A 24,269-nucleotide genomic window follows, 5' to 3' on the forward strand; every position below is an offset into this window, starting at 1 on the left:
ATATAAAAATGAATGAGAGCAATGCAGTTTCTAAGAAGCTGACTAAGTTAATATTTTTTATCGCTACAAATGTTCTCCAAGGGAAGAACCACAACGGCGGGAAGGGACGGATTTGTTCACTGCATTTTCTTGAAGTTTCAAGTCATAAATTAAACTATTAGATTAACGTTGATAATGTAGACGAAGTTATAGGGATTAAAAGGTAACGGCAGAATTACTTTTTAGTATCCCTATTCGCATTTAGCAAATGTCACGAAGTCATTAACCTAATTACTGAATTTTAGTAGCGTATTTTATTACAGCATAATCAGTTGTTTACGCAAATGGAGCAGACGCGTGTCTAGGTCTCCCTTTTTAAATTCTTTTAGACAGAACTGCGATACTAACGACGCAACACTCACGAAATTTGAAACGTACACAAAGTAAACGTGCCTTAATCGCTAGGAATTACAGAATCCTGAGAATTAAATGCACACAGAAGTTGAGAAATATACGCAGATCAAATTCGAATCTGAAGAGAAAGCACAGAGTCGAAAGGAAGTTGTCGAGTCAAGGAACGTCTGTAAATCAAACTGGTTCCTCGAAAGCTCGTCAATTTATGAAAGCTCGGTGCTGCTAGAGCTGCTTTCGCTCGATAACTGGATGATGGTTTCAAAGGAGCCTGCGAATATTAATACCCGTCGAGATTCGCGAACAGAAAATACTGCAATTTTCGGAAAGAACCCACTATCGTGAAAGAAAGTCAGTCTTTCTGAAGCTCGGTTTCTTAAAACATGAATTTCATTCCATTAAATGCTGCCCGTGGAAATGGAACGCTCTTTGGATAGTTCGCTGACCAGGTACTCGTGAAAATTTTACGAAAAACGTTGTAAGCCACTTCAGCTAACGAATCTTTGACATCAAAGTCTGCTAAAAGTAATAATAAGCTTTTTGCTGCTCTCGAAAACGAGGTTGTTGTTCTTGAGATTGTTGTTCTTAGATCAGGGAACGACATTCATCGAAGAGGATGGTAATAGTGAATTGAATTTGCTTTTTGAAATAATGAAAATTTGTATTCTTAAGCACTGCTGTTTGAAACGATAGGAAGACTATTTTAGCATGCTGTAAGGATTTATTTTAAGAGAAAAAAAAAATCACGTATCAAAGTAATCAGAACAAGGGATAGATGGTGAAGAATAAATTTGACTGAATAAAAATAAAAATAAGTTTTTAAGTGTGACGTTTCAGAATTTAAGAATTTATGGTCCTCTTAAGAGCAAAAAATCACGTGTCAAAGTAATAAAAAAAAAAGGGATATAATCGGCGAGGAGAAAATTTGAACGAATAAAAATGTTCTCTCGCGGTAGTTTTCTGATCTAATCTAGAAGAATAAGAAACGATTTTAATATGCACCAAAATTCCTAGTTTATTTTACCGCCCGGACAGGTTTCCTCTGGCGACAGGAATTCCTTTAACGGCGTCGGACAGCGAAGTTTATAAATCAAGAATAACGAACGGAGACATAATGGCAGGCGCGCAGGAAGCTCGAATATACACGTCGGCGTTCTCCGGTGACGGCGGACCATTCAACGATCATTAGTCGCGGGTCGAGATTGGATTCTATTGAGGGAGGTCAAATACGCGATTACCAGCCGTATCAACTGACACTCCCCGCCGTTTTGTGTATCTATTTGCGTGTACTCGTGCTCGAACGTCCAGGCATTCACGAGCACCGACTCTTGGCATGTCCGACTGTAGCCTCGAATTTCCGCGAATTCGAGCCCACTTCAATATCGAACACTTCAGCTTCTCTATGACGTTGAACGGAGTCTGAAGGCCTTAGGAATCACGGGATCCCGCGTGATCCTATTTTCTGGCGAACTGCTCCGGTCGATTCGACGATCCGTCATACGAGGCTCGAGATCGCTGACTGATTTTGACGGTAATCCTGCCATTTCAACGGTTTCGTTGAATCAATCGACATCGAACGACTATCGAAGCAGTATTAGCAGAAACGAAGCTCTAATCGAACCAAACACAACAGCTAGCTCTCCATCTTTAAATGAAATTGTTCATATTCGTTTGCAAAGTAGACCAAGAGGACATTTACTTTAAAATTCAATATAAATTGCTAGTTGAATCTGGTGTTGAAGTTCTTTGGTATGTAAGAACAACTCGATTTTTGTCCAAGGACAAACAATATGTCTAATATATTTGAGAGACCAGGGGATGGCTATAAACCTGCCTGATTGCCAAAATGCCAAAGTATTGAGTTTCCTAAGGTTCAAATATAAATTATATGCAATCGTAGACGTAACGAACACAGTGAATTCACTTTCGAGTTATCTACTTTCAATCTACTTCCACACTACATCAATCTGTTACCCTGTTTGAAAGACAGAAAGCTTGCGGTTGCAGGTTAGCGTGAAGAGATGAGAGATAAAACTGTGGAATGGCCAGACGACCTGCTGGGAATAACCTCTTGAAAGGCCGGTTGATGTTATTGTAAGTGTGAGTATCAAAGTTTCTTGGATTCCGAGAATATTTGCAACACGTAGTCCCTGAAACTTGTATTTAAAGCGACGCTGAGTGGCCAGTTGATTTCGTTCTAACTATAGGCGGTTTATCAGATATTCGCTCTAAAACCGAAAATAAAGGAATATCTATAACTTGATAACTCAGACGTTATTAATATATAAAATTTATTATTTATTTACTATTTTCGTTCGAGATGAAAATGTATTAACTTGCAGAGCGATTGGCTATGAAGCAGGCTATGTGCGCTGTAAAGCTGTGACTTAATATAAAATTTAAACTCTGCGTAATCTACGAACGATTCAGCATCGTTTCAACTATGGCAAAGTAAATGCCTATGTGCATTTAAAAAGAACACCCTAATTTGTGTAAGAAATTGCCTTAATGCAAACTGTGGCCGTTCGTCATGCTTAAAAGGTGAATGTGCTAGTCTCTAATGAACATGAACGAATGGAATTCGATATTGAAAGTGGTTTTGAGCGATCAGTTACGTTTACTCTAACTATAGGTATCGACGTTCCCCAGATATTTGTTTCCAAGAATAACATAAATTCGTAATGTTGAATATAGTCTGGAACGACCATTTGATTTTACTCTAAACTATTTCATTAGAAATCTAAAGTAGTCTGGTTTGAGTGGTTCTCGGATGTTCGTTCGAAAATGCAAAAATTTTGGACGGAAATCCGTAGCACGTGTAAATTCGTAGAATTCAATACTAATAATTCAAGGACCTGTACAAACATTAAACATCCACCAGTCATGGAGCATATTAAAGATTCCATCGCTATTGGACCACGTACCAGAGAGTACATGGATGTTATGAAGCACGATCGTAATAAAACGATCACGTAATACCAGTCATGCTATCGAAGTTCCTCTATCCGCATAACTCAATACTAAAGACACTTAAGTTAATAAGGTACGACCTCTCCCGAATTATCAGATCCATACCTCGTACGTATCACGTCACGTGACCTGGCTTTCACCGAAGAATTTCAATTTCAAATGAATCATTTAACAATTAAAAAAAATAGGGCCCATTCAGTAACAGCCCGAAACGTGTTTCGAGCAACCATGTTACTTATTAGCAGCAGCGTTTAAGTATCAAATACTCAAGTATAGCGTTAAGAAGATTAATATTGTAGACTTAATTGTCCACGTTGAACAAAATTTGCTTGAATGAAAATTTTCGACGACTCAGATTTATTCAAATTGACATTCCCTAAAACAAACATCGATAAATTGGATCCGTGGACGATTGCTATTTTATTTGTTTAAATTTGTCTCGAATACGTTCCCTATTCGTCGAATCGGTCCGGAAGACGATAAACCCGATGTTGGGACAATAACACGCGGCGATAACGATGAATGCACCGAGTTATAGTTAGTTATAACAATAGCGATAATGACAATAACGGCAATAATAGCGGTGACTTCGTCGAACCATGAAAAGGTGGCCATAACCGCGAGACGATAAGGCGAGAAAGTGGTGGAAAAGTGTACGGGGGATTGTTTGATCGATTTCTAATCTCGCGCGACGATTTTATGAAGTTTCACGGGCTCGCGTCGGATTAACGGCGCACTCGCCAATGGCAGATCGAAAATTTTACCACGGAAGCATACTGGCCGAGAGAGACTTCGATTATCACGCGTATACGTTATCAACGTAACGTTATCCAGTTTGTCGGTTGTTACAACGTGACGAATCGGGTCGCCGGAATGCTCGATTAGCGAATAGCGTGCTACACCAGGCTACATGGCGTTGCAGATCCTATCTGGGGATCGTGCACGTGGAAAGCAACCGGGCTTGTTAAAGTCTGACACCGCTGAATAATAATTTTACAGCCGCTGGGAGTGTCCATGTAACGATACACCGTTCACGCGAATTAGCCAAATTTTCAATACATATATATTTTGAACGTTCCGCGAGTCGTCTATGCATTTCCGAAACACGCGTTATTTTAACTTTTATATATTTCGTGTCTCGAACGAAGCATTAAAATAGAATTCTTGATGCGGTTTGCGACAGTTCGTATATTTTATTTCAAACTTTTTCATTTGGGTTATCTTCAGATTTATGCAATGAAAAATATATAAAATATACACAAAACCGCAGACCCCGTAATCTGAAAGACAATACTGTACATTGGGAGCGAATAATTTGTATTTATGTAAGCAGACGCGTGACGGAAGTGACACATGGTTTGCAGTTAAAATTAATAGACGTTATGAAGATTAAAATTGCACGTGATTATGTTACAAGAACGACGAACCAACGCAGAGGTTTAAATTAACACCTTGATGTTGGTTTCGCGGCTATAAACATTAAATATTTTTGACGTTTCGACGAACAAATCCATGCCAGCGCGGGATACCCGATGTCGTTCATTTTTTAACAAAGATTCGAGGCCAGAGATGAAATTGGAAATTACGTGAACTAAGCGAGACGAACTTCCCCGCGGTCCCATCGTAAGACTTCTCGAGATTTTCCGGTTTACTTTTCAAGGCGAAACGAGAAAAACTTTCGAATAGAGCTCGGCATGTTTTCTGACTACCTACAAGTCGGCCGAAAGTTGGTAAAATTTTTCGTTTTTTTTTTTTTGCAACACCGGGGCGAAATTGCATCGGTCCTGTACCTCGGGACCGTCGCGAAGTTTCGCGCACGATTTCGACAACGCGCTCCGTTTCTCCGCAAGATTCATTTAAGTCGCGTGTTCCGTCATGTGTTCATTGAATCTGTAAAAAATCACGACGAAACTGCAGAACGACGAAGAAGCCGAGCGAGAAAGCAGCCAAGCGTTTACGGATCGCGCAAACACGGACGGGAAAGGTTCATGGAAATCCAGCAGAAATTTTACGATTTACGTTGCGAATCAAAATCAATCGAGTCGTCCTTAAAACAAATAGCTAAATATTTGTCTCGCGTTCCCTCGGCGAAATCGTTAACGTTTTCGTCACAGATTTCGATCGATTCCGCGTCTCTTGGTTTGCTACATTTTGCTTCGAGTTTAACTCTGACATCAACGCGCCGAGAGTACGCCAGATTTGCTAATAAATAATTTCCACAACGTCGAAAGAAATGTTACTTCGCCCGGAGGAACATTGTCAAGGAACTAAATTGATTCTTCGTAAAGAAATAAATCGAAAATGTAGATTAAAGTTTTTTGTAAACCATCGCTAAATTAAAAAAAAAGAATTCCTTCGATTCTGGGTTAAAATTGACTCCGTAGTCGAATGATCAACAAAAAAAATAAAATGCTATTTTAATTCGATATATTTCGCTCGTTAAAAGTTGCAGCCGGTTCGAAAAACTGTCATTGAATTAGAATCGAGATTCTTTGCACCTCCGACAAAATTACACCGAGAACGTTCCCCGTCATCGCGAGTACTCCTTGTAAATTTTCGCCAGACGCGGCGGAAAAAGAAAAATTATAATTCGCCAGGCAAAGTAAAAGGGTTCCCGGCGAAGCCAGCAGATTGGCTGCAGCGTCGGAAAAGCTTTCACAGCCAGCCTTGGCGAGTTTCTGACCCCGTTACGCGCATTGTACCGACGCGAACTTTCAGCATCCGTATCCTGTTTCATTTATCGACCGAGAGAATGTCCAGCGATTAGGCGGGCGGGAGCGTTCATGCAGAAAGCGACGAGCGATGTAAAAAGGAAAGAAACGCACGTCGAAGGATGCACAGCGAGGTATTCAAAACGTTGATACGTGAAATAAGTCGCCGCTTTATTGTCGCGCGGAAAAGTTTCGATGAAAATCGAGTTTACCAAGGACGACGCCGCATACTTCAAACGTAACGCGATGCCCGCGTTCGCCAAAAAATTTCAAACGTTCCCGCTCTCGTTCTCTCCGACAAACTTCCGCAATTAAATTTAATATGTCGATCGTCGACATTTTTATACGTAGAAAGACATATTACTGGCCAATCTTTTTGAAATTAGCGCTTGATAAAAAAATTGTAGAACGAATGTTTTCTGAAATTCGCGTGCGTCGATTGTTTGAACGGAGGTAACTCGTTAAATCATCGAATGCTGCGAGTCGTTTCGACCTTTCGGGAATTAATGAAACCCGTACGCCTTAATTATAGACGGGCAGAACAGTAATTTACCGCGTCGGATAAAAAACTTGTTTGTTTTCTTGTTGCGCGAGCAATTCGAAGAGCCCGGCGGCTAACAATGAATAATTAAGAGCAGCAAGTGTTTAGGTATTGTTCCCGTTTTATTCGTTCCACGTTTCCGTGCGGCAATAAAGGGTAGCGAGGGAGGGAGCGAGGCAGCCCGAGCGGGAAATTTAAACGGCCGTCGTAGCCGAACGATCGAGCATTATGCACGAAATAAAAATTTCTAAGGATGAAAGGATGCGTACCTTGTAACCTAAATAGGCGAGCAGCAGGGCTTCCGAAAGCGATACTATTGCCAGGATCACCTGGACGACCCACAATTCCAAGGGCCTTCTCACCCATAAAATCGCGTCCCAGTTGATGGTCGGGTGCTCCTGAAATTCTTCCTCCGTGAGGTTCTGAGACGCGAGGAACTCGGTTTTGTTGCCGGGCGTGCAACCATAACTGGAAAAAGGATTTTTAAAAGCGGCTAATAAAGTTCCGCGAACTACAGATCCGGGGAAAAATTTTTAAAAGCTTCGTGTAAAGTTTCAGGGGAAGTCCGAGTCGCTGCGAAAAATTTTTAAAAGTGCCAACGTCGAGGATTTCGAAAAGCGAAAACTTTCTAATCGCGTTTAATCGACCGCGACGCGAACTTTGAAAAGTCGTTAATCGAACGTCATTACCGCGGAATTTGATCTAATTGATCCACCGGATTCTTCGAGTTTTCGAAATTCGATTTATTTATTTTCAAGCCGTGTATCGAGCTTGTGAAAAATTTACTTTAATCTAATGGAACAAACGGAAGGCGAATGTATGTAGATACGACGAAAAAATATAAGAAACAGAATAGAAAAAGGGCATAGACAAATATTGCACTCACGGAGACAGTAATTTGAATAGTATAGGAGACAAGAGACAATATAGAAACGGAAAGGAAAAGAGAAAGGACCTGGAGGGATAGATGAGACGCGGAGGAAGAGCTCTAGAAACCTTAGCGCTTAAGGAGTATCGCGGCTCTTAGAGACTCGCGGCAGGAAAACGCAATACCGTTTCAGTTGCAAAGTCTTATCTCGGTTTTATTTTCAGCCACGACCCTCGTTCTACAAAACATCGTAACCTTGCATAAACGTTGGGTTCAAATCGCGAGCCGAAATGGGTTCCTTTACCCCGCGAAGGAATTCTTCCAGGGCCGTTGCGTCGTTGTGAAACGTCCCTGATAAAACAGTAGGAAGATCGCGATAATAAAAGTTACGCGTTCGCTTTTGGAAAACGATTTTTTAATAATAGCTTGCAACAATATTTCGCCAAAGCAGCACGATTGTACACTATTGGTCGAAAGAAATAATACACTGGATGGTTTTTACTTCGTAAGTAATTTAAAGAAACGTTGGGATTTGTTCCAAGGCAGTTATAAGGAACTATTATGAAAATAACAAAATGGATTCTTATGGTTAATACCTATAGTGATGAAGAAAAAGTGGGAAAAATTCTGTATTTTTGGAAATTATTAAGTAACTTTAACTGTATCATGCAACTCACCACGTTGCATAAGTTGGATCGTTGTCGGTGATGACTCTGAATATGTATAAGAAGCATGTTAGCAGCTTAAAAAACAGATTTGCCAATCGTATCCTTAGACCTGAAACAAAAACATTTCGTTACAAGTAAATAACCGAGTAATGTCTTTTCAAATAATTACTTTCTATCTTCTCTGATAAATATAATGTAATTTAAATATATTTATTTTATCGTTGATTGCAGATCTAGGCAACGAAACAATTAATTACGTAATTCGAGAATACTTTGAACTGCTATTTTATTACTTGTACTTGAGTAACATTATTCAATATCAACGTGTACAGAGTTCTCCCAGCTTCGCTATAACGTACTTTTGTAATTAAATATCTTTAACTATGGTAGCTTTTACGCGGCTTCATATCGAGAAGGACTGTAACACAATGACCGAAACGTTCACGATGAAAGTAAACACTGTTCGCGAATTCTTCAATTAGCGTATTTCATCGTAAAGAGTCTCGCGTTTCAGAGCGTGGAGCAATTTACAATGAAATTTTTAAAAATGTTTAATTAGAAGAATTTATTTTATGTAGCTTCTTTATTAACGTTACTGCATCATGTAAAGTTCGGAGACGTCGTAATTTAATTATAACAAATTTTCATAGTTAAATATATAATATTTTTTTGATTACAGAAGCAATTGTATAATTTCTCTGGGTCAATTTATAATGGATTATTTTAGGAGCAGACAGATATTTCAATTTTTAATCACTGACGTATCGAGTATACCATTCCTACATTAATTTTGATATTGGACTTCGTACATTGCAATAATAGAAAGGAATTAAATAATATAGAAATACTACGGTACCAGTGGCAGTATTACACACTACATCCAGTAGAATATTTTACGTAACAGACTGCTAACAAGTTTATTCGAAGATGAAGTACCTTTGTTTCACATTTAATCAATTAGATTGTTCAAACAGACGTGTAATATGATCTTGTTTAACTACTCTATAAGGGTGTTTTAAGCAGGCATTTTGTACCGGTTGTACGCGAATGCAAGATTCTTCGCTCGGAGAAGATTAGCGAACAGCATCAGTGTAATCGAATACCAAGATGATCAGAAGCGAAGCAAAAAGGGTGTTCTCGCCAACGAGGTAGAAAACGAGAGAACAAATATAGGCGGCCAAGACCGAAGTAAGCTTTTATCAGAGTAACTTTATCAGCTTGAATTAGGATATACGTCGGTGGAGCGTCATATTACAGGAATAAAACGACTGCCATACATATACTTCGACGAAGAATACTATACAAGGAATTCAAAACTTTCGGGTTACAAATGTTTTCGCTGCTTTATCCGAGCGAAACGAAAGGTCAAGTCGTTCTATATGCATGCTCGCGGAACAAAAATGCAAATAAAGTGTCCAACAAACGCGGAAACTGCGCTAGATTTCCTTTCAGAAGCCATTAGGAATGGAGCATTATATTCGCGCGCGACTAACGCTCAACGCGAGCAAAATAAAATTATTTTATCGTCACGTGTGGTGTTGCAATACGAATAATACGTGAAATTATTATTGGATAAATAATCGATCGTAATCGTTATAAACAAAAATCTCTTATTCGCAACTTGCTTCCATTCGCGTTAAGATAAAATATCCAAATAATTGCGTGAAAGAAACGCTGACAACTTCTGGACCGATTTAATTTAAATTGCGGGATTAGTAAAGGTTTGATAGATTGTATAGCCACTACGCCCTTGCCAGAGTATGAATGGGAATGGAATGTAAGGATAGTTTTAAGCTTTCTATTTTTCCATTTTCCCAGGGTCTCGTGCGAGCCTGGTCGTCCTGTTAAACACTTGGCGGCCAGAGCCGTGCGAGGCGTCTGTTTTCCTTCAAGGTTTCGCCTGGGCCTCGGACCACCCTGATCCGGGTCCGGCGAGCCTCTTGACTTTTATGACTCTCTTTCGCTAAACTTTTCCTACGCTGAATATTTTCCAGTTTCGTTTTTCCGTCTTTCTGTCCTGTCTCTTTTTCTCTACCTTTGCTATTAGGGTAAGAATTGTATATATTGAAGGGACGTTACAAAGAAAGAGCCCAGTCTGTCATAGACGGCCCCCAGTCTATTTTAGACCTCTGTCTGGTTAAGACGTTGTCGCCTTGCCAGTTTTGATAACAATTTTTACCTACGTGTGGCTACACCCCCGACACCGCGAAAATAAACTGTTTAATAATTGTTGGGGTAGATTCGTTGGTTGCCATTTGAACCTCCAGCCCCCTCAGATGGTTACGTGGAATCTGTCGAACCAATTATTATTTTTATCGCGAAAAGTACCGTCTTGTACGTAACACCTATCGGTTCGTGCGTCAATTTCATGAAATACCTCTTACGGGAACGTGTCGCGTGTACTGACGGGACGAAGTTTCGAGAAAATCCGGAGAACGAATTTGTCACGGGGATGAAATGTGTGTTGAAGGTTATCGACATCCAACAAGAGGGAACAGGCTATTTTAATCGTTTCCTCGTAGCGTTACGAGGCATCGATCTCACCCGTTTCGACGTGGAGATGCGGAGGCGGATACGCAAGGATCGAGGCTGGTATCGGCACGACATCCGTTATCGGCTGCTGCCACCAGCTTCAAAAGATTATACCTTGCTGGCGGACATCCACATGGTTGCTCGTGTTATGATATCACAGCGATCACCGAAATTACGTTACTGGCATGCAACGAGTAACTTGTCACGGAAAGGAATTTCCGGTGCCGTGAACTGTTTCGCGAACAAAAGCTTGACAATCTCGGCGAACGGGCAGACGTCGATAAAGAATAAACGATCTTTTCCCGCGACAATCATCGAGACTTCGCTTCACAGGACCATGGTAATCTCGCGTTGATATTTATGTAACGAAATAATTCGATGGCTCGACGGCGTCAATTGATAGCCGCGTCGACGATGTTTCGATCAATTTAACGATAATGCGCCTCTGTGATGCGAAAATGCTTCGAAGAACACAAGCGTCGGCAGAGTAATCGTGAAAATATAGTTTAAAAAGTTCAATATATTGCGGTATTTATAAATTTGTTCGAAGATTTGTACAAATTAAAACCGAGAAAATATAGTATCCGACAGTATATCAAATTTATACAATTTATATCAAAAATAAAATCTATTGAAATGGACCAGTTCGAGATTTTGTTACGGATAGTGCAAAAGGTGAAGTGATCAATATCGAGCATGTAGAACGCCACAGCGTTCAAAAAATGAACAACACTAGGAACAGACTGCACGAACACACTTGCGTGTAAACTGATACGAACGGGCAAATGCTTCCATATTTGAAAATAAATAAATAAAAAATAACATTCGAGGTTTTGTTTTCGAGATAATTGAATTTGAGAACTTGTTGGATACGCGCGCTACTGAATGCGATTTGTCTGGCGCGTCTGACCATTGATCACAGTTTCTACTTACGTCCATGTTTAAGTCGTACTCTCTTAATATAGAATCGCTATACAGTTGATTCGAGTTGTTTCTAATGTCAAATACAACTTAAATCATTGAAATACGAAAATATATACACCGTTCCAAAAATCCAAACATGATTAATTATAACAGCGAAAAGAAATTGAATTCCGCTGTAAATTTTATTCTACATTCTCTTTAGTTTTATTTCTAATCATACATATTTGTGTGACAATTTTAAGGCCGAGCTTTAAAACAATCGCAATTTATTTTATTTTCAAATAAAAAAACTATAAACTTCTGATCGATGCAAACGTATCTTTACACCGGATAATTGCATTGCTGCGTGTCGAGGAAAAATTACTCGCGCAGATATTTGATCCAGTCATCACGTCAATAGTACTCCAGCAAATAGAAGAATTTTCAGCTGTGAAACAAATATCGAAAAATGTTTGAACCGATGGCAAATAAATGATTTTGACATCCGTGCTAAAAATCTTGACGAGACATTTTCGAAAAGTACTTTATCGATGGAGAGTCTGTGATCGATCAATTTTTAACAGACCACATGGCACCGCGCTCGAAACTACAGGATGTACAGTTTGACACAAATTCGACGAACGTATTTGTATTGTAACGACATAACGGAAAAATCTGGCGTTGCCTGCGAATGACGCCACTGACATACTATTGTATAGTATTGCGTGCACAATCTATTGATACATTCGACGACTGTTTGGAAGTCTATAAATAAGTTGGGTCGAAATAAGATCCACGATTATATTTTAACTCTCGTTGGAATCTAGACCATTTTTGAAATATGAATTTTACAAATTCTAAAACGATATTTGAGACGCGAATGATATTAAAATCTAGCTTTAGAAATACTATATGCAGGAAAAATAATGGAGAAAATAGACGTTTTCTGGTTGGTCGAAATCTGCTGGATATACGAAATTTATAAAAATTACTTACTCGAACGTTGATTCTTAATGAAGTACAGTTGAAGTCGTTCCTTGAACGTGTTCTCGTTCACGTAATATTCGACACGAACTCTGAAATCAACAAGAAAATGTTATAAATATCGGTTCGTTTATTAAAATATTTGTCTGAAAAGTAATTTCAGATATTGAAAGAAAATTCAATACGAATATATTGCAGTAAAGTAAAAATATTTCGATCTGGATCTGACTTAAAATCGATCATCGTTGCTTCGGTTACAAATTTGTTGAGAAACGTTCGGTTTAAGTAGAGTAATGATATATAATTTAATCGTGACGTCGTGACCCGTCTTCCAAAATGTTCGATAGTGAGTGATTACTTTGAATGGACAATTGAACCGAAGGTTATAATCGAACAAATCTGATGGGGCCAAAGTTGGAATAATGACAAGTCGTTCGGTACAAATTGTCTGGCGCAAGATCAAATTTGACTAGCTATTCAATCTCGAGAAACTTATATACCATAGTAAGACGAGTGATGTACGTGTACTGGAAGTTTGTGGTAGAGATTTGTAACGATGTGGTTAAGTTTACGTTACGGAAGGTATTCCCCCGGAACAGCGGTTCTCAAACTTTGTGGTTTCTGGATCCCTTTACAGTCCCACAAATTTGAACGAAACCACAAGGAGTATTTATTATCCCTATTTTACCCATTTTAGAATGACAGCTTTAAGAAATTTTGTAAATATATTTAAATTATTAACACGTACTTTAATTTTCATTCCATTTATCTTTTAATTTCACGAAATTATTATGAAATTAAAATATAATTCACTTTCACTTGATATGAACATTCACGAGCCACGGTTATTGTCAACTACGCGTTAACGTCGAATACTCCAGATACCTCTTCAACGTTTAGGGTCACGACCATATATTAGGAGACCCTTCGCTTCCCCGAAAGTCCCACTGCGCCCTATTCTTAGATATTTCCTTTATTTATTTCCTTTCCCACAACCTTCCCTCGCGCGCATCTCCATTTCTCACATTTTCTACAAATCTGGAACATTCCACATATTTCACACGACTATCCAACATAATAAAACCAAACAATGGGTTATAAATCGTAACTAGCGTTTTAAAAGATTGTTAACATTTTAGGTCACGGACGCATTCGGTTCACCGAATGTAATAGTTTTGCATGTTTTAATTTTGCATTCTACTTTCTCTGGGTCTCCAGCTATAATAGGCTCCACGCATGTCTTGTTTCTCTTTCAAGGGACAAAGTTTTGGGGACACTACACACTCTAAATCTAACCCTTACGCGCCCACGCATGATCGTATACACGAACTTGAGAGGGCAAGCGCACAGAGATGCTGAATTAACCTCTCTCGAGGTCTACGTTCCTTGAGAATTGCTACAAATTACCTACTTTGAACTGCTCTAATTCGCAAATGAAATTGCTGGCCAGCCGAATTTTTCTTTACGCGTTAAAAATAAAAGCACACAGGCGAATGTCTTTTAAAAAAAACACAATTCCAAAGGGGAAACTAATTTTTTCTCAAGAGCAAACCAGGACCTAGATCGTCTCTTAAGATCAACAATTCCTCCAACACAAGCTACATTTGACATCTCAAAACACCAAATCACACTCGTGAATCGTTCGTGAATATTCCGACTTACAATTCCAGACAGACACTAACTTTTTTCAATCTCATTTCAATCCCATCTTCTCAAATTCGTTCCATTAGCCGCGAATCAAAGGATTATGAATTTGATTTAATGCCGTCCGTGGACCGTGAACATTATAACGAATTATAATTCCGAACGGAACACTAACTTTTCCAATTCCATTCCAGCCTCCCCACTCTCAGAGCCGTTTCATTAATCGCGAATCAAAGGATCGTGAGTCTATTTTAGTGTCGTCCGCGAATGTAATCAAACAACTCATAATTCCACGCGGAACACTAACTTTCGCAATTCCGTTTCACCGTCCCATCCGCGATACGTTCCATTAATCGCGAGACCAAAGGATCGGGGATCGAGTTTAGTGTTATCCGCGAGCGTTCTAACGGCTCCGTAAATTCAGACGGAACACTAACTTTTCCAGTTCCATTTAGACCAGACGGGAGTTTACAATTCCTCTTCGACTCGTTCCATTAGCCGCGAACGAAAAGATCGCGTAGCAATCGGATCGTAGCTGGTATTTGCATAAAACGTTACGCACGGAAGTCTCCTCGCGGACTGACGTTCTCATTATCAAGTCGGGGGCCTTCGATTACCATTCGATAGTTAGACCCGGTGTTCTAACTATTATGTCGTGATCGTTTTAACTGCGAGCATCCCAGCGCCGAGACCGATTCCATTGAACGGTCATCGTTCCGTAGTCGATCGTAGACCGGCTGTGGCTATTTATACCGGCGGATAACGCGTCAGCTTCGTCGAGAATAGCGTCGCGTGACGACATCGGACCGGCGTCGACAGACGGTCTTGTCGTACGCGGTCGTTTCGAGTTGTTGAACTGGTTCTTTGACCCAGATAACGTCACGAGAGAGCCTGACTTACGGTAGACCGCCGTACGAAACGTTTCGTCGAGTCATCGTCGGTCCCGGGGATGCTCGGAAATCTTTGAGCCCGGAAACAGTTGTCGGCGGAGGTTCACAGGGTGTTGACTTTGCACCGTGGCCACGTAAAAGTTGCTACGAAAAGCGCCGGTAACCGTGTCGAACTCCCGAAGGTGTCAAGGATGGCGGGATTACTACGAGGGCTTGACTTACTCGCTACTTTCGAGATTTCGTAGAGGTAATCCCACTGTAACACGAGACACCCCTGAGAGACGTTGTGCATCGTTTAGCTGGCGAAGGATTTGAATATATGAATGTTCTGTGGCAGAATTATTCATAATTCTGTTTCTTAAACACTCCGTTCGCGAGACCTTACGGAGAAATTGAGATGCCGTGTGATACACTTCGACGAAGCGCTTTAATATTTTGATATATTACATTGCAACGTGTGTGATGTAATAAGAATTATCAAATAGTACGGTTTATGATATAAAAAGAAAGTTTAATGTGACATAAAAATAAGCGTGAAACGGAAACATCTCTGGTGGTACCGGTAACTTTCCGACAAAATTGAAGAATTTCAAATCGCTTTGGAAAAATTATTTTTGGTTGCGGGGGTCAATTACAATCATTTTTTGATGAACAAACATACCCCCGAAATCCTACGCAGTTTTGAGAAAAAAATTCATTACCGAAAATTTCATGTCTGACCATACCATTGATATGTTTCCCTGAAATTTCATGCGTATGTTTAAAACATCATAACTTCTGAACGGATTGGACGAATTCAATGTTTGAAAATGCAAAAGACGCGTATTTTGATGAAGAATATGTAGAAATTTTAATAATGTTGGAAAAGTTGTTCCTTGACCCCGTAAAGTGAGAAAAACTCCATAAAAATGATCCAATGTTCAAACAGCCATAACTCCTATAATAGTGAATATATTTCAATGACACTTTTTTCTGAAGTAGAGCTCATGGGTACCTTCAGGAAAGTATTAGCCAACTTTTCTGGAGGGCGTCAAACAAAATGACTAAAAATCGAAAACGAATTTTTAAGAAAAATCGACAGGCCTAAAGTTTTTCCGACGAAAAAAAATTTTTCAAATAGTTCTAAAATTATTTTTGGTTACGGGAGTCAATTGCAATCATTTTTTGGTGGCTACAGATAAATTGTTATATACGAATAATAACGGATAATTATTATTTATTATAACGGATACATTGTCGCTACAATGTTGTATAATTACCTCGAATTCAGGATTTTATACGATCAATTAAAACATTCCACCCTGTCCCGAAATGCAAAAATAATTGCGGAAGCGTATATTGAATTCAATTTGAATGGTGCACAGCAACAGTTACGGTCTCAAACAGTGTAGTTCTCGCCTAAGCTCAACATTTGCAGGATCATGTAAACAAGGGTCCGTGGTCAACTACGTGGGGTTCGAACAATTCGACGCACAATTATACGTCATCATTGCGTCATCGACGCAGCGGTCAACCTTTGCGTTCGGACTAATTAACAGTCGTCGACTGTTCCGTGTTGTGCAAAGTGTCAAGACGAGCCACCGTGCTATTCGCGTCTAATTACAGTGGATGTGTTCCGATAGAAGCTCGAATTCGCTGGGGGATGGGTGTGTCGGTTTGCGGCGAAATATGCCAGGAATGGAACACGAAACGAGCGCCGCGAGACGCCCGGAAAATGAAAACGTGCCGCCGCCACGAGCTCGTCTTTGCCTTCGAAACTTTCGGCCAGATTGCGTTCGCTCGGCGCATCGGGCATGCAAACGAAAATTCGATTAGCCCAGTCATGAGCGATATCGCCAGAGGAGGCCTTAACGTGTCAGCGGACCCGTGATCGATTCGCGGCTTCAGTTTTTCCGACGTTTCTGTCGTGTACGTTTCGCCGCGTACGCTTGTTCCTTCGTCGTCGACTCGATTTATCGAGCCTCCTCGCGTCACTGCCGTGACTTTTTGCCACGCGGACAAACAAGAAGCTTGATAAGCCGACTAAGATAAGATTCTTGGTGCCGACGGCGTGAAACTATGAAAGTATTACTTGTACGAGTATATTGGCTTTTTACCAGCGGCTTTTTTAAACATGTAAATAGGAGACTCGAAGTATCCGGACAGGTTTGTTGGTCCTGAATGAAGCAATTCATCATTCTGCGACAAGAAACGTCACACGCTGTTCCTTCGACTCCTTTCCCTGCGAACGTGGCTTTCGGTCGGGTGCACTTTCGCGTCTCGTGGGATCGAAAAGTGGAGGGTGTTTTGGGATTTTCTTGTTGGAGAATCTTTTATACTAATCATGTGGTTTTAATTAATATTGGTAGAAAAGAATAACATCGACTATTTGCTTATCAACCAAATAGAATAAAAATAAATAGCACCAATAAAAAAATAAACCACCATAATGGGCAAAAAAAAAAATATTAATATCAGTACACCAGAAATCTGTATGCATGTGTATCAGAAAAGAAAAAAATTATTCCTTGTGTCAGAAATGCTGTTAATATTTTACCACCGTTATCAAATAATAATGGTGGGAACCATAAACCACAGTATGGATTATTGCCATGCTGGTATGGAAAAGAACCTGTATGCGTAATTAATCGTTCTGATCGTATCCAATTTAAATTTGCATAAGAGGAGTACGCTTTGGAGTTTGACTTTGATTCGCCATTTTATATTTAAACGAACGACGAAATATATTTCGTGACGTTTTCAGTCAGCTTTGAGTTTCAAACATGTGACATATGATATATGATAAACGTCATGTGACAGCACTTTTAACTTTGTAAATTGCGTGGAATTTTACGTGCTCGTGAAACGTCACATTTTGTATAAAATTGTTTAATATTAATAAAAAGTTATTTACGTTAATCTAGATAATTGATTTAAAATATCTATCCTTTTCTTTTAAATTCTCCTGGATCGATTCCCCTCACCAGTTTAGGGAACGTAGGCGGCGAAGAGTCAAACAAATGCATGTGGTTTTCTTGTCGGAACAATAGCAATCTGGCGTTAGCATTTCCTACGCCTGATAGGAGGTAAATTTTACAACAGTTAGGTTACAGCGCAATCTGCACGCGATGTCACGCATACCAGAAATTTGCCAGTCGAAAACCATGCGAGATGCGATTACATAATCGAGAACGTTGGTATCGCCGGTGTAAATGGACAGTTCCAAACTAATACAAACCAAAGCCGATACGATTAATTTGCACATATGGATGAACACTGAAGCTCGATGAAACCATTGATTGCATCAGTCCTTTCGACTATAAGCTGAAGCACATGGAGTTCGTGAATAGCGATATCTCTTAACTCAGATATTTACAAACGAATATTCGTATCGATCGCTGTACTTCGATCGAAAACTGCATACTTTGGTGTTTAACGCTTTAACTTTATCAAGTTAATATTCGTACCGTCTAAACTTATCGATCTATTTTTGGAAAATTCGAAATTTATATGTCATATACCGAATCTTTCCTGAAAAATTGGGGACGACGGTTCCCAGAAATAGAAGTACAGAATATTACCAGGAACGTAACCGTTTAATGTAAAATAATTTTGGAAAGCAGTTTGTCAGCAGTCTCCAAGGAACGACACTGGAGACGCGACTATTAGCGGGTAGAAAATTACAGCAATCAAACGAAAGGGGAAACTTTTTCGTTTTAACGAAATTAATGACCATGCTCCTCTTTCGATTCGAGTCAGAAGGTCGATTCGCGGTAACGAGTTCTGGGACCTGTTACTCGGGAATCCGTAAAATGATCGTGTTTCGCGGACCGTTTCTACAAAATGGAATTCACGTGCACCGTGAACGTCAAACCACGTCAGAATAAATTATTACAGACCTGAAGAACAAGCTTAACTTCGATCGTGGATGGTTATGCAATCGGAACGGTAATTGAAGCTCATAATAAAAACTGATAACAAAAGGTAACACGAGAGTCCACTGTTCTCAGACTAAAAGCGATCGTGGTTATTTGATGTTCAACTTTCTGAATGTTCGTTTTACATTGATATAAAACATTTTCTTATAGCTTTCAAATGACTTTTTCGCGTGTATTATTGAATAATGTTTATTCAACAGTAATATCCTTTTGTGCAACGTCTGTACAGGATACACGGAATCTAAGTGCACTTGTATAATGTCATGAGAACGTTAACAACATATACAGTGTTCCCAATTCGAAACTATGTCAGTGGGTTCTCTGAATAAAAAAGAGACGAAAATGTTATGCAAAAATAGAATCAGCGATACTACAGCTCGCAAGATCGCTGAATCTCGCGTCACTCGATTTTTATTTGCAAACAATTTTAAGAGAACAAGTTCGACGTAAATTGTTGAAATTTAAATACTCTTTTGACACATAGATAGATATAACATTTGATTCCGACAGAGGCAACGCCGCGGATAATATCGAAATATTGAAGGTTATTATATTCCGTCGTGTATGATCGCCACGCGAATTTTGCTCGTTAGTTCCAAAATCCAATCAAAACGAAGGACGCGGCGTTCCCGGCGGAAATAATCATTTCTATCCATCTATATCAACATTAAAACATTGCATAGCTGGATTCTTGTATATACAGCGTCCGTTTGTCTGTCCACGTATCATCCACTTTCCCTTCGTCCGGCTGTAGGGCTGACCGCATAATGGATTTTCCACTTCAGGAAGGAAATACTCGTCCGGCCGCAGAATTGTACCTCGTTACTTGAACTCGAAACGCCACTCGGGGCAATCTATATAAATTGAAGGGAACGTTCCCGTCTCTCGCCCACTCTCTTCGTTTTCCTGCTTCCTATCTCTACGTCTGTCACTGTTTGTTTGCCTCTGTTCTCTACGCCGCATAACGTACCAAGACCTATCGACGCCCTGAACGCGCAAAATGGGCCACAGCCTTTCGAAGAAAGTTCCAATTCGAGCCTCCGAGCGAATTTCTGAACATCAAAACTTTCCAAACAAACATTCTGGAATTACATTTTCCCGTCGTTTTGTGCGTTCAATTTCTTTGGTAATGGTTCTGTGGCGGCCAAGGCGCCACATACGCCTTAGCCGTTCGAAGCCGCTACAATGTATGGTTGCACACGAGACGATGGTTGCACACGAGACGATGGTTGCACACGAGACGATGGTTGCACACGAGACGACCAGAGCCGCGTGAGCCGAAAAGCCGTTGTCGTCGTCTCTGACCGTCTTTTGTTTTTGAAGGCCTCTTGGTGCGGTGGCGATGATCGTACCAGAGAGTCGAGCGTAACCCGCACCACGAGTCACGTCGTTGTACGACAGCAACAATAAAATTGTGCGGAACGGAACAGAGCGGAGTCATTATCTTCCCGATCCCACATTGGTGACCCCGACGTGATCTCGCCGCGCAAGTAAAGTTTTTTTAAGAAAATTTGGACATTTTTTGTATACGGACAATATTAGTTAGTGTAGAGAAATAAGTGTATAGTGTTAAGGACATAAGAAAAGGACACGGTCTGACAAATAGTAAGCGCGGTGTGTGTGTGCGGTGAAACTATTTTTTTTTGTGACTAAGACTGGTAAAATGACTGACCCTAACGTTAACGCAGGGACATCCGCGAGTGTGCCGTTGGCAGTTGATCGCGTCGCTGTACGAATACCCGAGTTTTGTCCGGGAGACCCGGAGATGTGGTTTTCGATGGTAGAGAGAAGTTTTGAGGTATCCAATGTAACGTCGGAGACCACGAAATTCGGGTACATTCTCGGCGCGTTAAGTGCGCGACACGCCGCGGAAGTAAGAGACATTATCATGAATCCTCCGGCCACGGATCCGTACACGACGCTCAAAAATGAGTTTATTCGCCGGCTTAGTGCTTCGCAGGAACAGAAAACGCGACGGTTATTGGAACACGAGGAAATCGGGGACAGAAAACCGTCCCAATTTCTTCGTCACCTGCACGGATTGGCCGGTACGGCTTTTTCGGACGGTGTATTGCGGACGCTTTGGATGGGCCGACTACCTGCTAATATGCAGGTGATTTTAGCCACGCAGCGGGACACCCCGCTGGATAAGGTGGCAGAGTTGGCAGACGCTGTTGCGGATACGATGACACCGCGGGTACACGTCACGGAGGCCGCGATTACGGGCGTATCTACATCCTGCCAAATACCCCCGCCGGGCCCGAGCATCGAGGCCATGTTAAACATTAAGATGTCACAATTGGCTCTTTCCTTGAGGCAGGAAATTTCTGCCATCCGTGAATCCTTGGTGGACCAGGGGCAATCTTCCCGTCGCAGGTGGACCCACCGAAATCATCCAAACTCGCGCTACCGCAGACGATCTCTATCGCGATCGCGAGAGCGGCCCGCGGGAGGACAAATGGACCATCAAGGGAAATGCTGGTACCATTGGCGGTTCGGTCCGGCCGCGCAGAGGTGCGTTGCACCGTGCAATTGGAACGCCACGGATCAGGGAAACGACCTGGGGAGTCGTTGATGGCGGCCAGCGACACAAATCCAGCATCACGCCGCCTCTTCATCTTAGACAACAGCTCGAAGACGGAATTTTTAGTGGATACCGGGGCCGATTTGTGCGTTTTTCCGCGCCGCCTGCTAGGCGGATTGCGAGAAAGATCGGAGTACCAGCTGGCGGCGGCGAATGGGAGTGTAATTAACACCTACGGGACAGTGTCGTTAAACCTGCACCTCGGCCTACGACGAGATTTCGTGTGGCGATTCGTGGTTGCGGATGTTACAAAACCCATAATCGGGGTAGACTTTCTCGATCACTTCGATCTTATGGTGGACATCCGCAATCGTCGCCTCGTCGATCGGACCACGTCGTTAACGGTCCGCGGAACACGAGCCGAGGATGAAACGCCGTCGGTGAAGACAGTAGCAGGGACTACCGTTTACCACCAGCTCCTGATGCAGATGCCGGAACTTACACGGCCTAGCGGCACCCCGATGAGGACTACGCACCAAACGGTGCATTACATCGAGACAACCCCTGGTCCACCCGTTTCCAGCAAGCCGCGGCGGCTTGCACCGGACCGGCTCAGGGCTGCCCAGAAGGAGTTCGACGCGATGGTGAAGATGGGCATCGCTTGTCCTTCGAAGAGCGCGTGGTCAGCACCCCTTCATATGGTTCCGAAGAAGGGCGAAGAAGCTTGGAGGCCTTGCGGTGACTATAGAGCGTTAAACGCACGGACAATTCCCGACCGATACCCCGTGCGTCACATTGAGGATTTTGCGCAACAACTGAGTGGCAAAAAGGTATTTTCCACAATAGATCTCGTCCGAGCTTATAATCAGATTCCGGTTGCGTCGGAAGACGTCGGAAAAACGGCCATTACAACGCCGTTCGGGCTTTTTGAATTCCCGTACATGTCGTTCGGGTTACGAAATGCCGCGCAAACATTTCAGCGCTTTATCGACGAAATTTTACGCGGTTTCGATTTTTGTTACGCGTATATAGACGACATTTTGGTCGCCTCAGAATCCCAAGCCGATCACCTGCGCCATTTAGAATTATTATTTAAACGATTAAAAGATTATGGCATTGTTGTTAATCCGAATAAATGCACGTTCGGACAGGAAGAAGTTAAATTTCTAGGCTATCGGGTAAATGAAAGCGGCACTCAACCTTTGCCCGGCAAGGTACAAGCCATAAAGTCATTTCCCCTTCCGAAAAACGCGAAGGATTTGAGGCAGTACTTGGGAATGCTTAATTTTTACCGCCGTTTTATCCCAGATGCCGCTCGCTTTCAAGCACCCTTGAACGACCTTCTAGCCGGCAATTTAAAGGGCAAGACCCCGATAGCCTGGACTTCGGAAGCGCGTCAGGCTTTCGAAAATACCAAAAATAGTTTAGCAAACGCAACCCTGCTTTCTCATCCTGCGGTCAACGCTCCATTGTCGGTTACCTGCGATGCTTCTGATTACACCGTAGGAGCTGTTTTACATCAGTGCGTCGGCAACGAACGACAACCATTAGCATTCTTTTCTAAGAAATTAGGATCTGCCGAAAAGAAGTATTCAGCTTACGACCGGGAACTACTTTCTATCTATTTAGCAATAAAACATTTCAAACATATGCTCGAAGGCAGACATTTCACGATTTTTACAGACCATAAACCCATAACTTTCGCTTTCAAACAGAAATTAGATAAATGCTCTCCTCGACAATTCCGATACCTAGATTACATTGCGCAATTCTCTACAGATATTCAACATATTTCCGGTAAAGACAACGTCGTTGCCGATGCACTGTCCAGAGTGGAAACGGTTAACCACTCGATTAATTTCGAAGAATTGGCAAAATCGCAAGCCCAGGATGAGGAGTTGCAGCGGTTGTTGAATAGCGAATCTAGCCTGCAATTACGCAAAGTCTCGTTGCCTGGCACGTCTTCCGAAATTTTTTGCGATATTTCGACTAAGAATGTAAGACCTTATGTCACCCCTCCTTTCCGACGCGCAGTTTTTAATATGTTACATGTATTATCACATCCAGGTATTAACGCGACGATCAAGCTCATAACGCAACGTTATGTTTGGCCGTCGATTAAAAGAGATGTTCGCACGTGGACACGTTGCTGTATACCGTGCCAAAGATCAAAAATTTCCCGTCATGTGACTGCACCATTGGCTACATTTGTTAAACCTTCTGCGCGATTCGAACACATTCATTTAGACATAGTAATTTTACCGGTGTCCGAAGGTTTCAGGTATTGTCTGACCTGTGTAGACAGATATACGCGGTGGCCGGAAGCCTTCCCCATGGTCGATCAGGAGGCCCAAACCGTAGCTCGAACCTTTTATGACGGTTGGGTAGCGCGGTTTGGTGCTCCCGTACGGATTACCACCGATCAGGGTAGGCAGTTCGAATCCAAATTATTTTTTGCGCTGAACAATTTAATTGGATCCACACGCCTTCGCACAACGGCGTATCACCCAGCGGCCAATGGGATGGTAGAGCGTTTTCACCGACAGCTCAAGTCGGCTATAAGGTGCCACGGATCCGACAGGTGGACAGAAATACTTCCGACGGTTCTACTCGGTATTCGTTCCGCCTGGAAAGAAGACCTCGGCGCTACCTCAGCGGAATTAGTTTATGGCGAGCCATTAAAATTACCGGGAGAGTTCTTGTCTTCGCATTCAGCGGAAGGCACAG

General features: G+C 41.6%; 1 protein-coding gene across 1 annotated transcript in view; it reads right to left on the minus strand.

The window, feature by feature from the left end:
- The window catches only part of LOC122401539 (potassium channel subfamily T member 2), a 133,711-nt gene that overhangs the window by 43,004 nt on the left and 66,438 nt on the right, over positions 1–24,269 (minus strand). Inside the window, exons 2-4 of the mRNA XM_043403740.1 lie at positions 12,580–12,659; positions 8,158–8,257; positions 6,882–7,080 (exon numbers count right to left, since the gene is read on the minus strand). Of these exons, the coding sequence (XP_043259675.1) occupies positions 6,882–7,080; positions 8,158–8,257; positions 12,580–12,659 (379 nt within the window). The remainder of the gene's footprint in view (positions 1–6,881; positions 7,081–8,157; positions 8,258–12,579; positions 12,660–24,269) is intronic.

The sequence above is a fragment of the Colletes gigas genome, unplaced genomic scaffold (assembly GCF_013123115.1).
Source record: "Colletes gigas isolate AHSC1104 unplaced genomic scaffold, ASM1312311v1 Colletes_gigas_Sc00025, whole genome shotgun sequence".
In the NCBI taxonomy this organism is placed as follows: domain Eukaryota; kingdom Metazoa; phylum Arthropoda; class Insecta; order Hymenoptera; family Colletidae; genus Colletes; species Colletes gigas.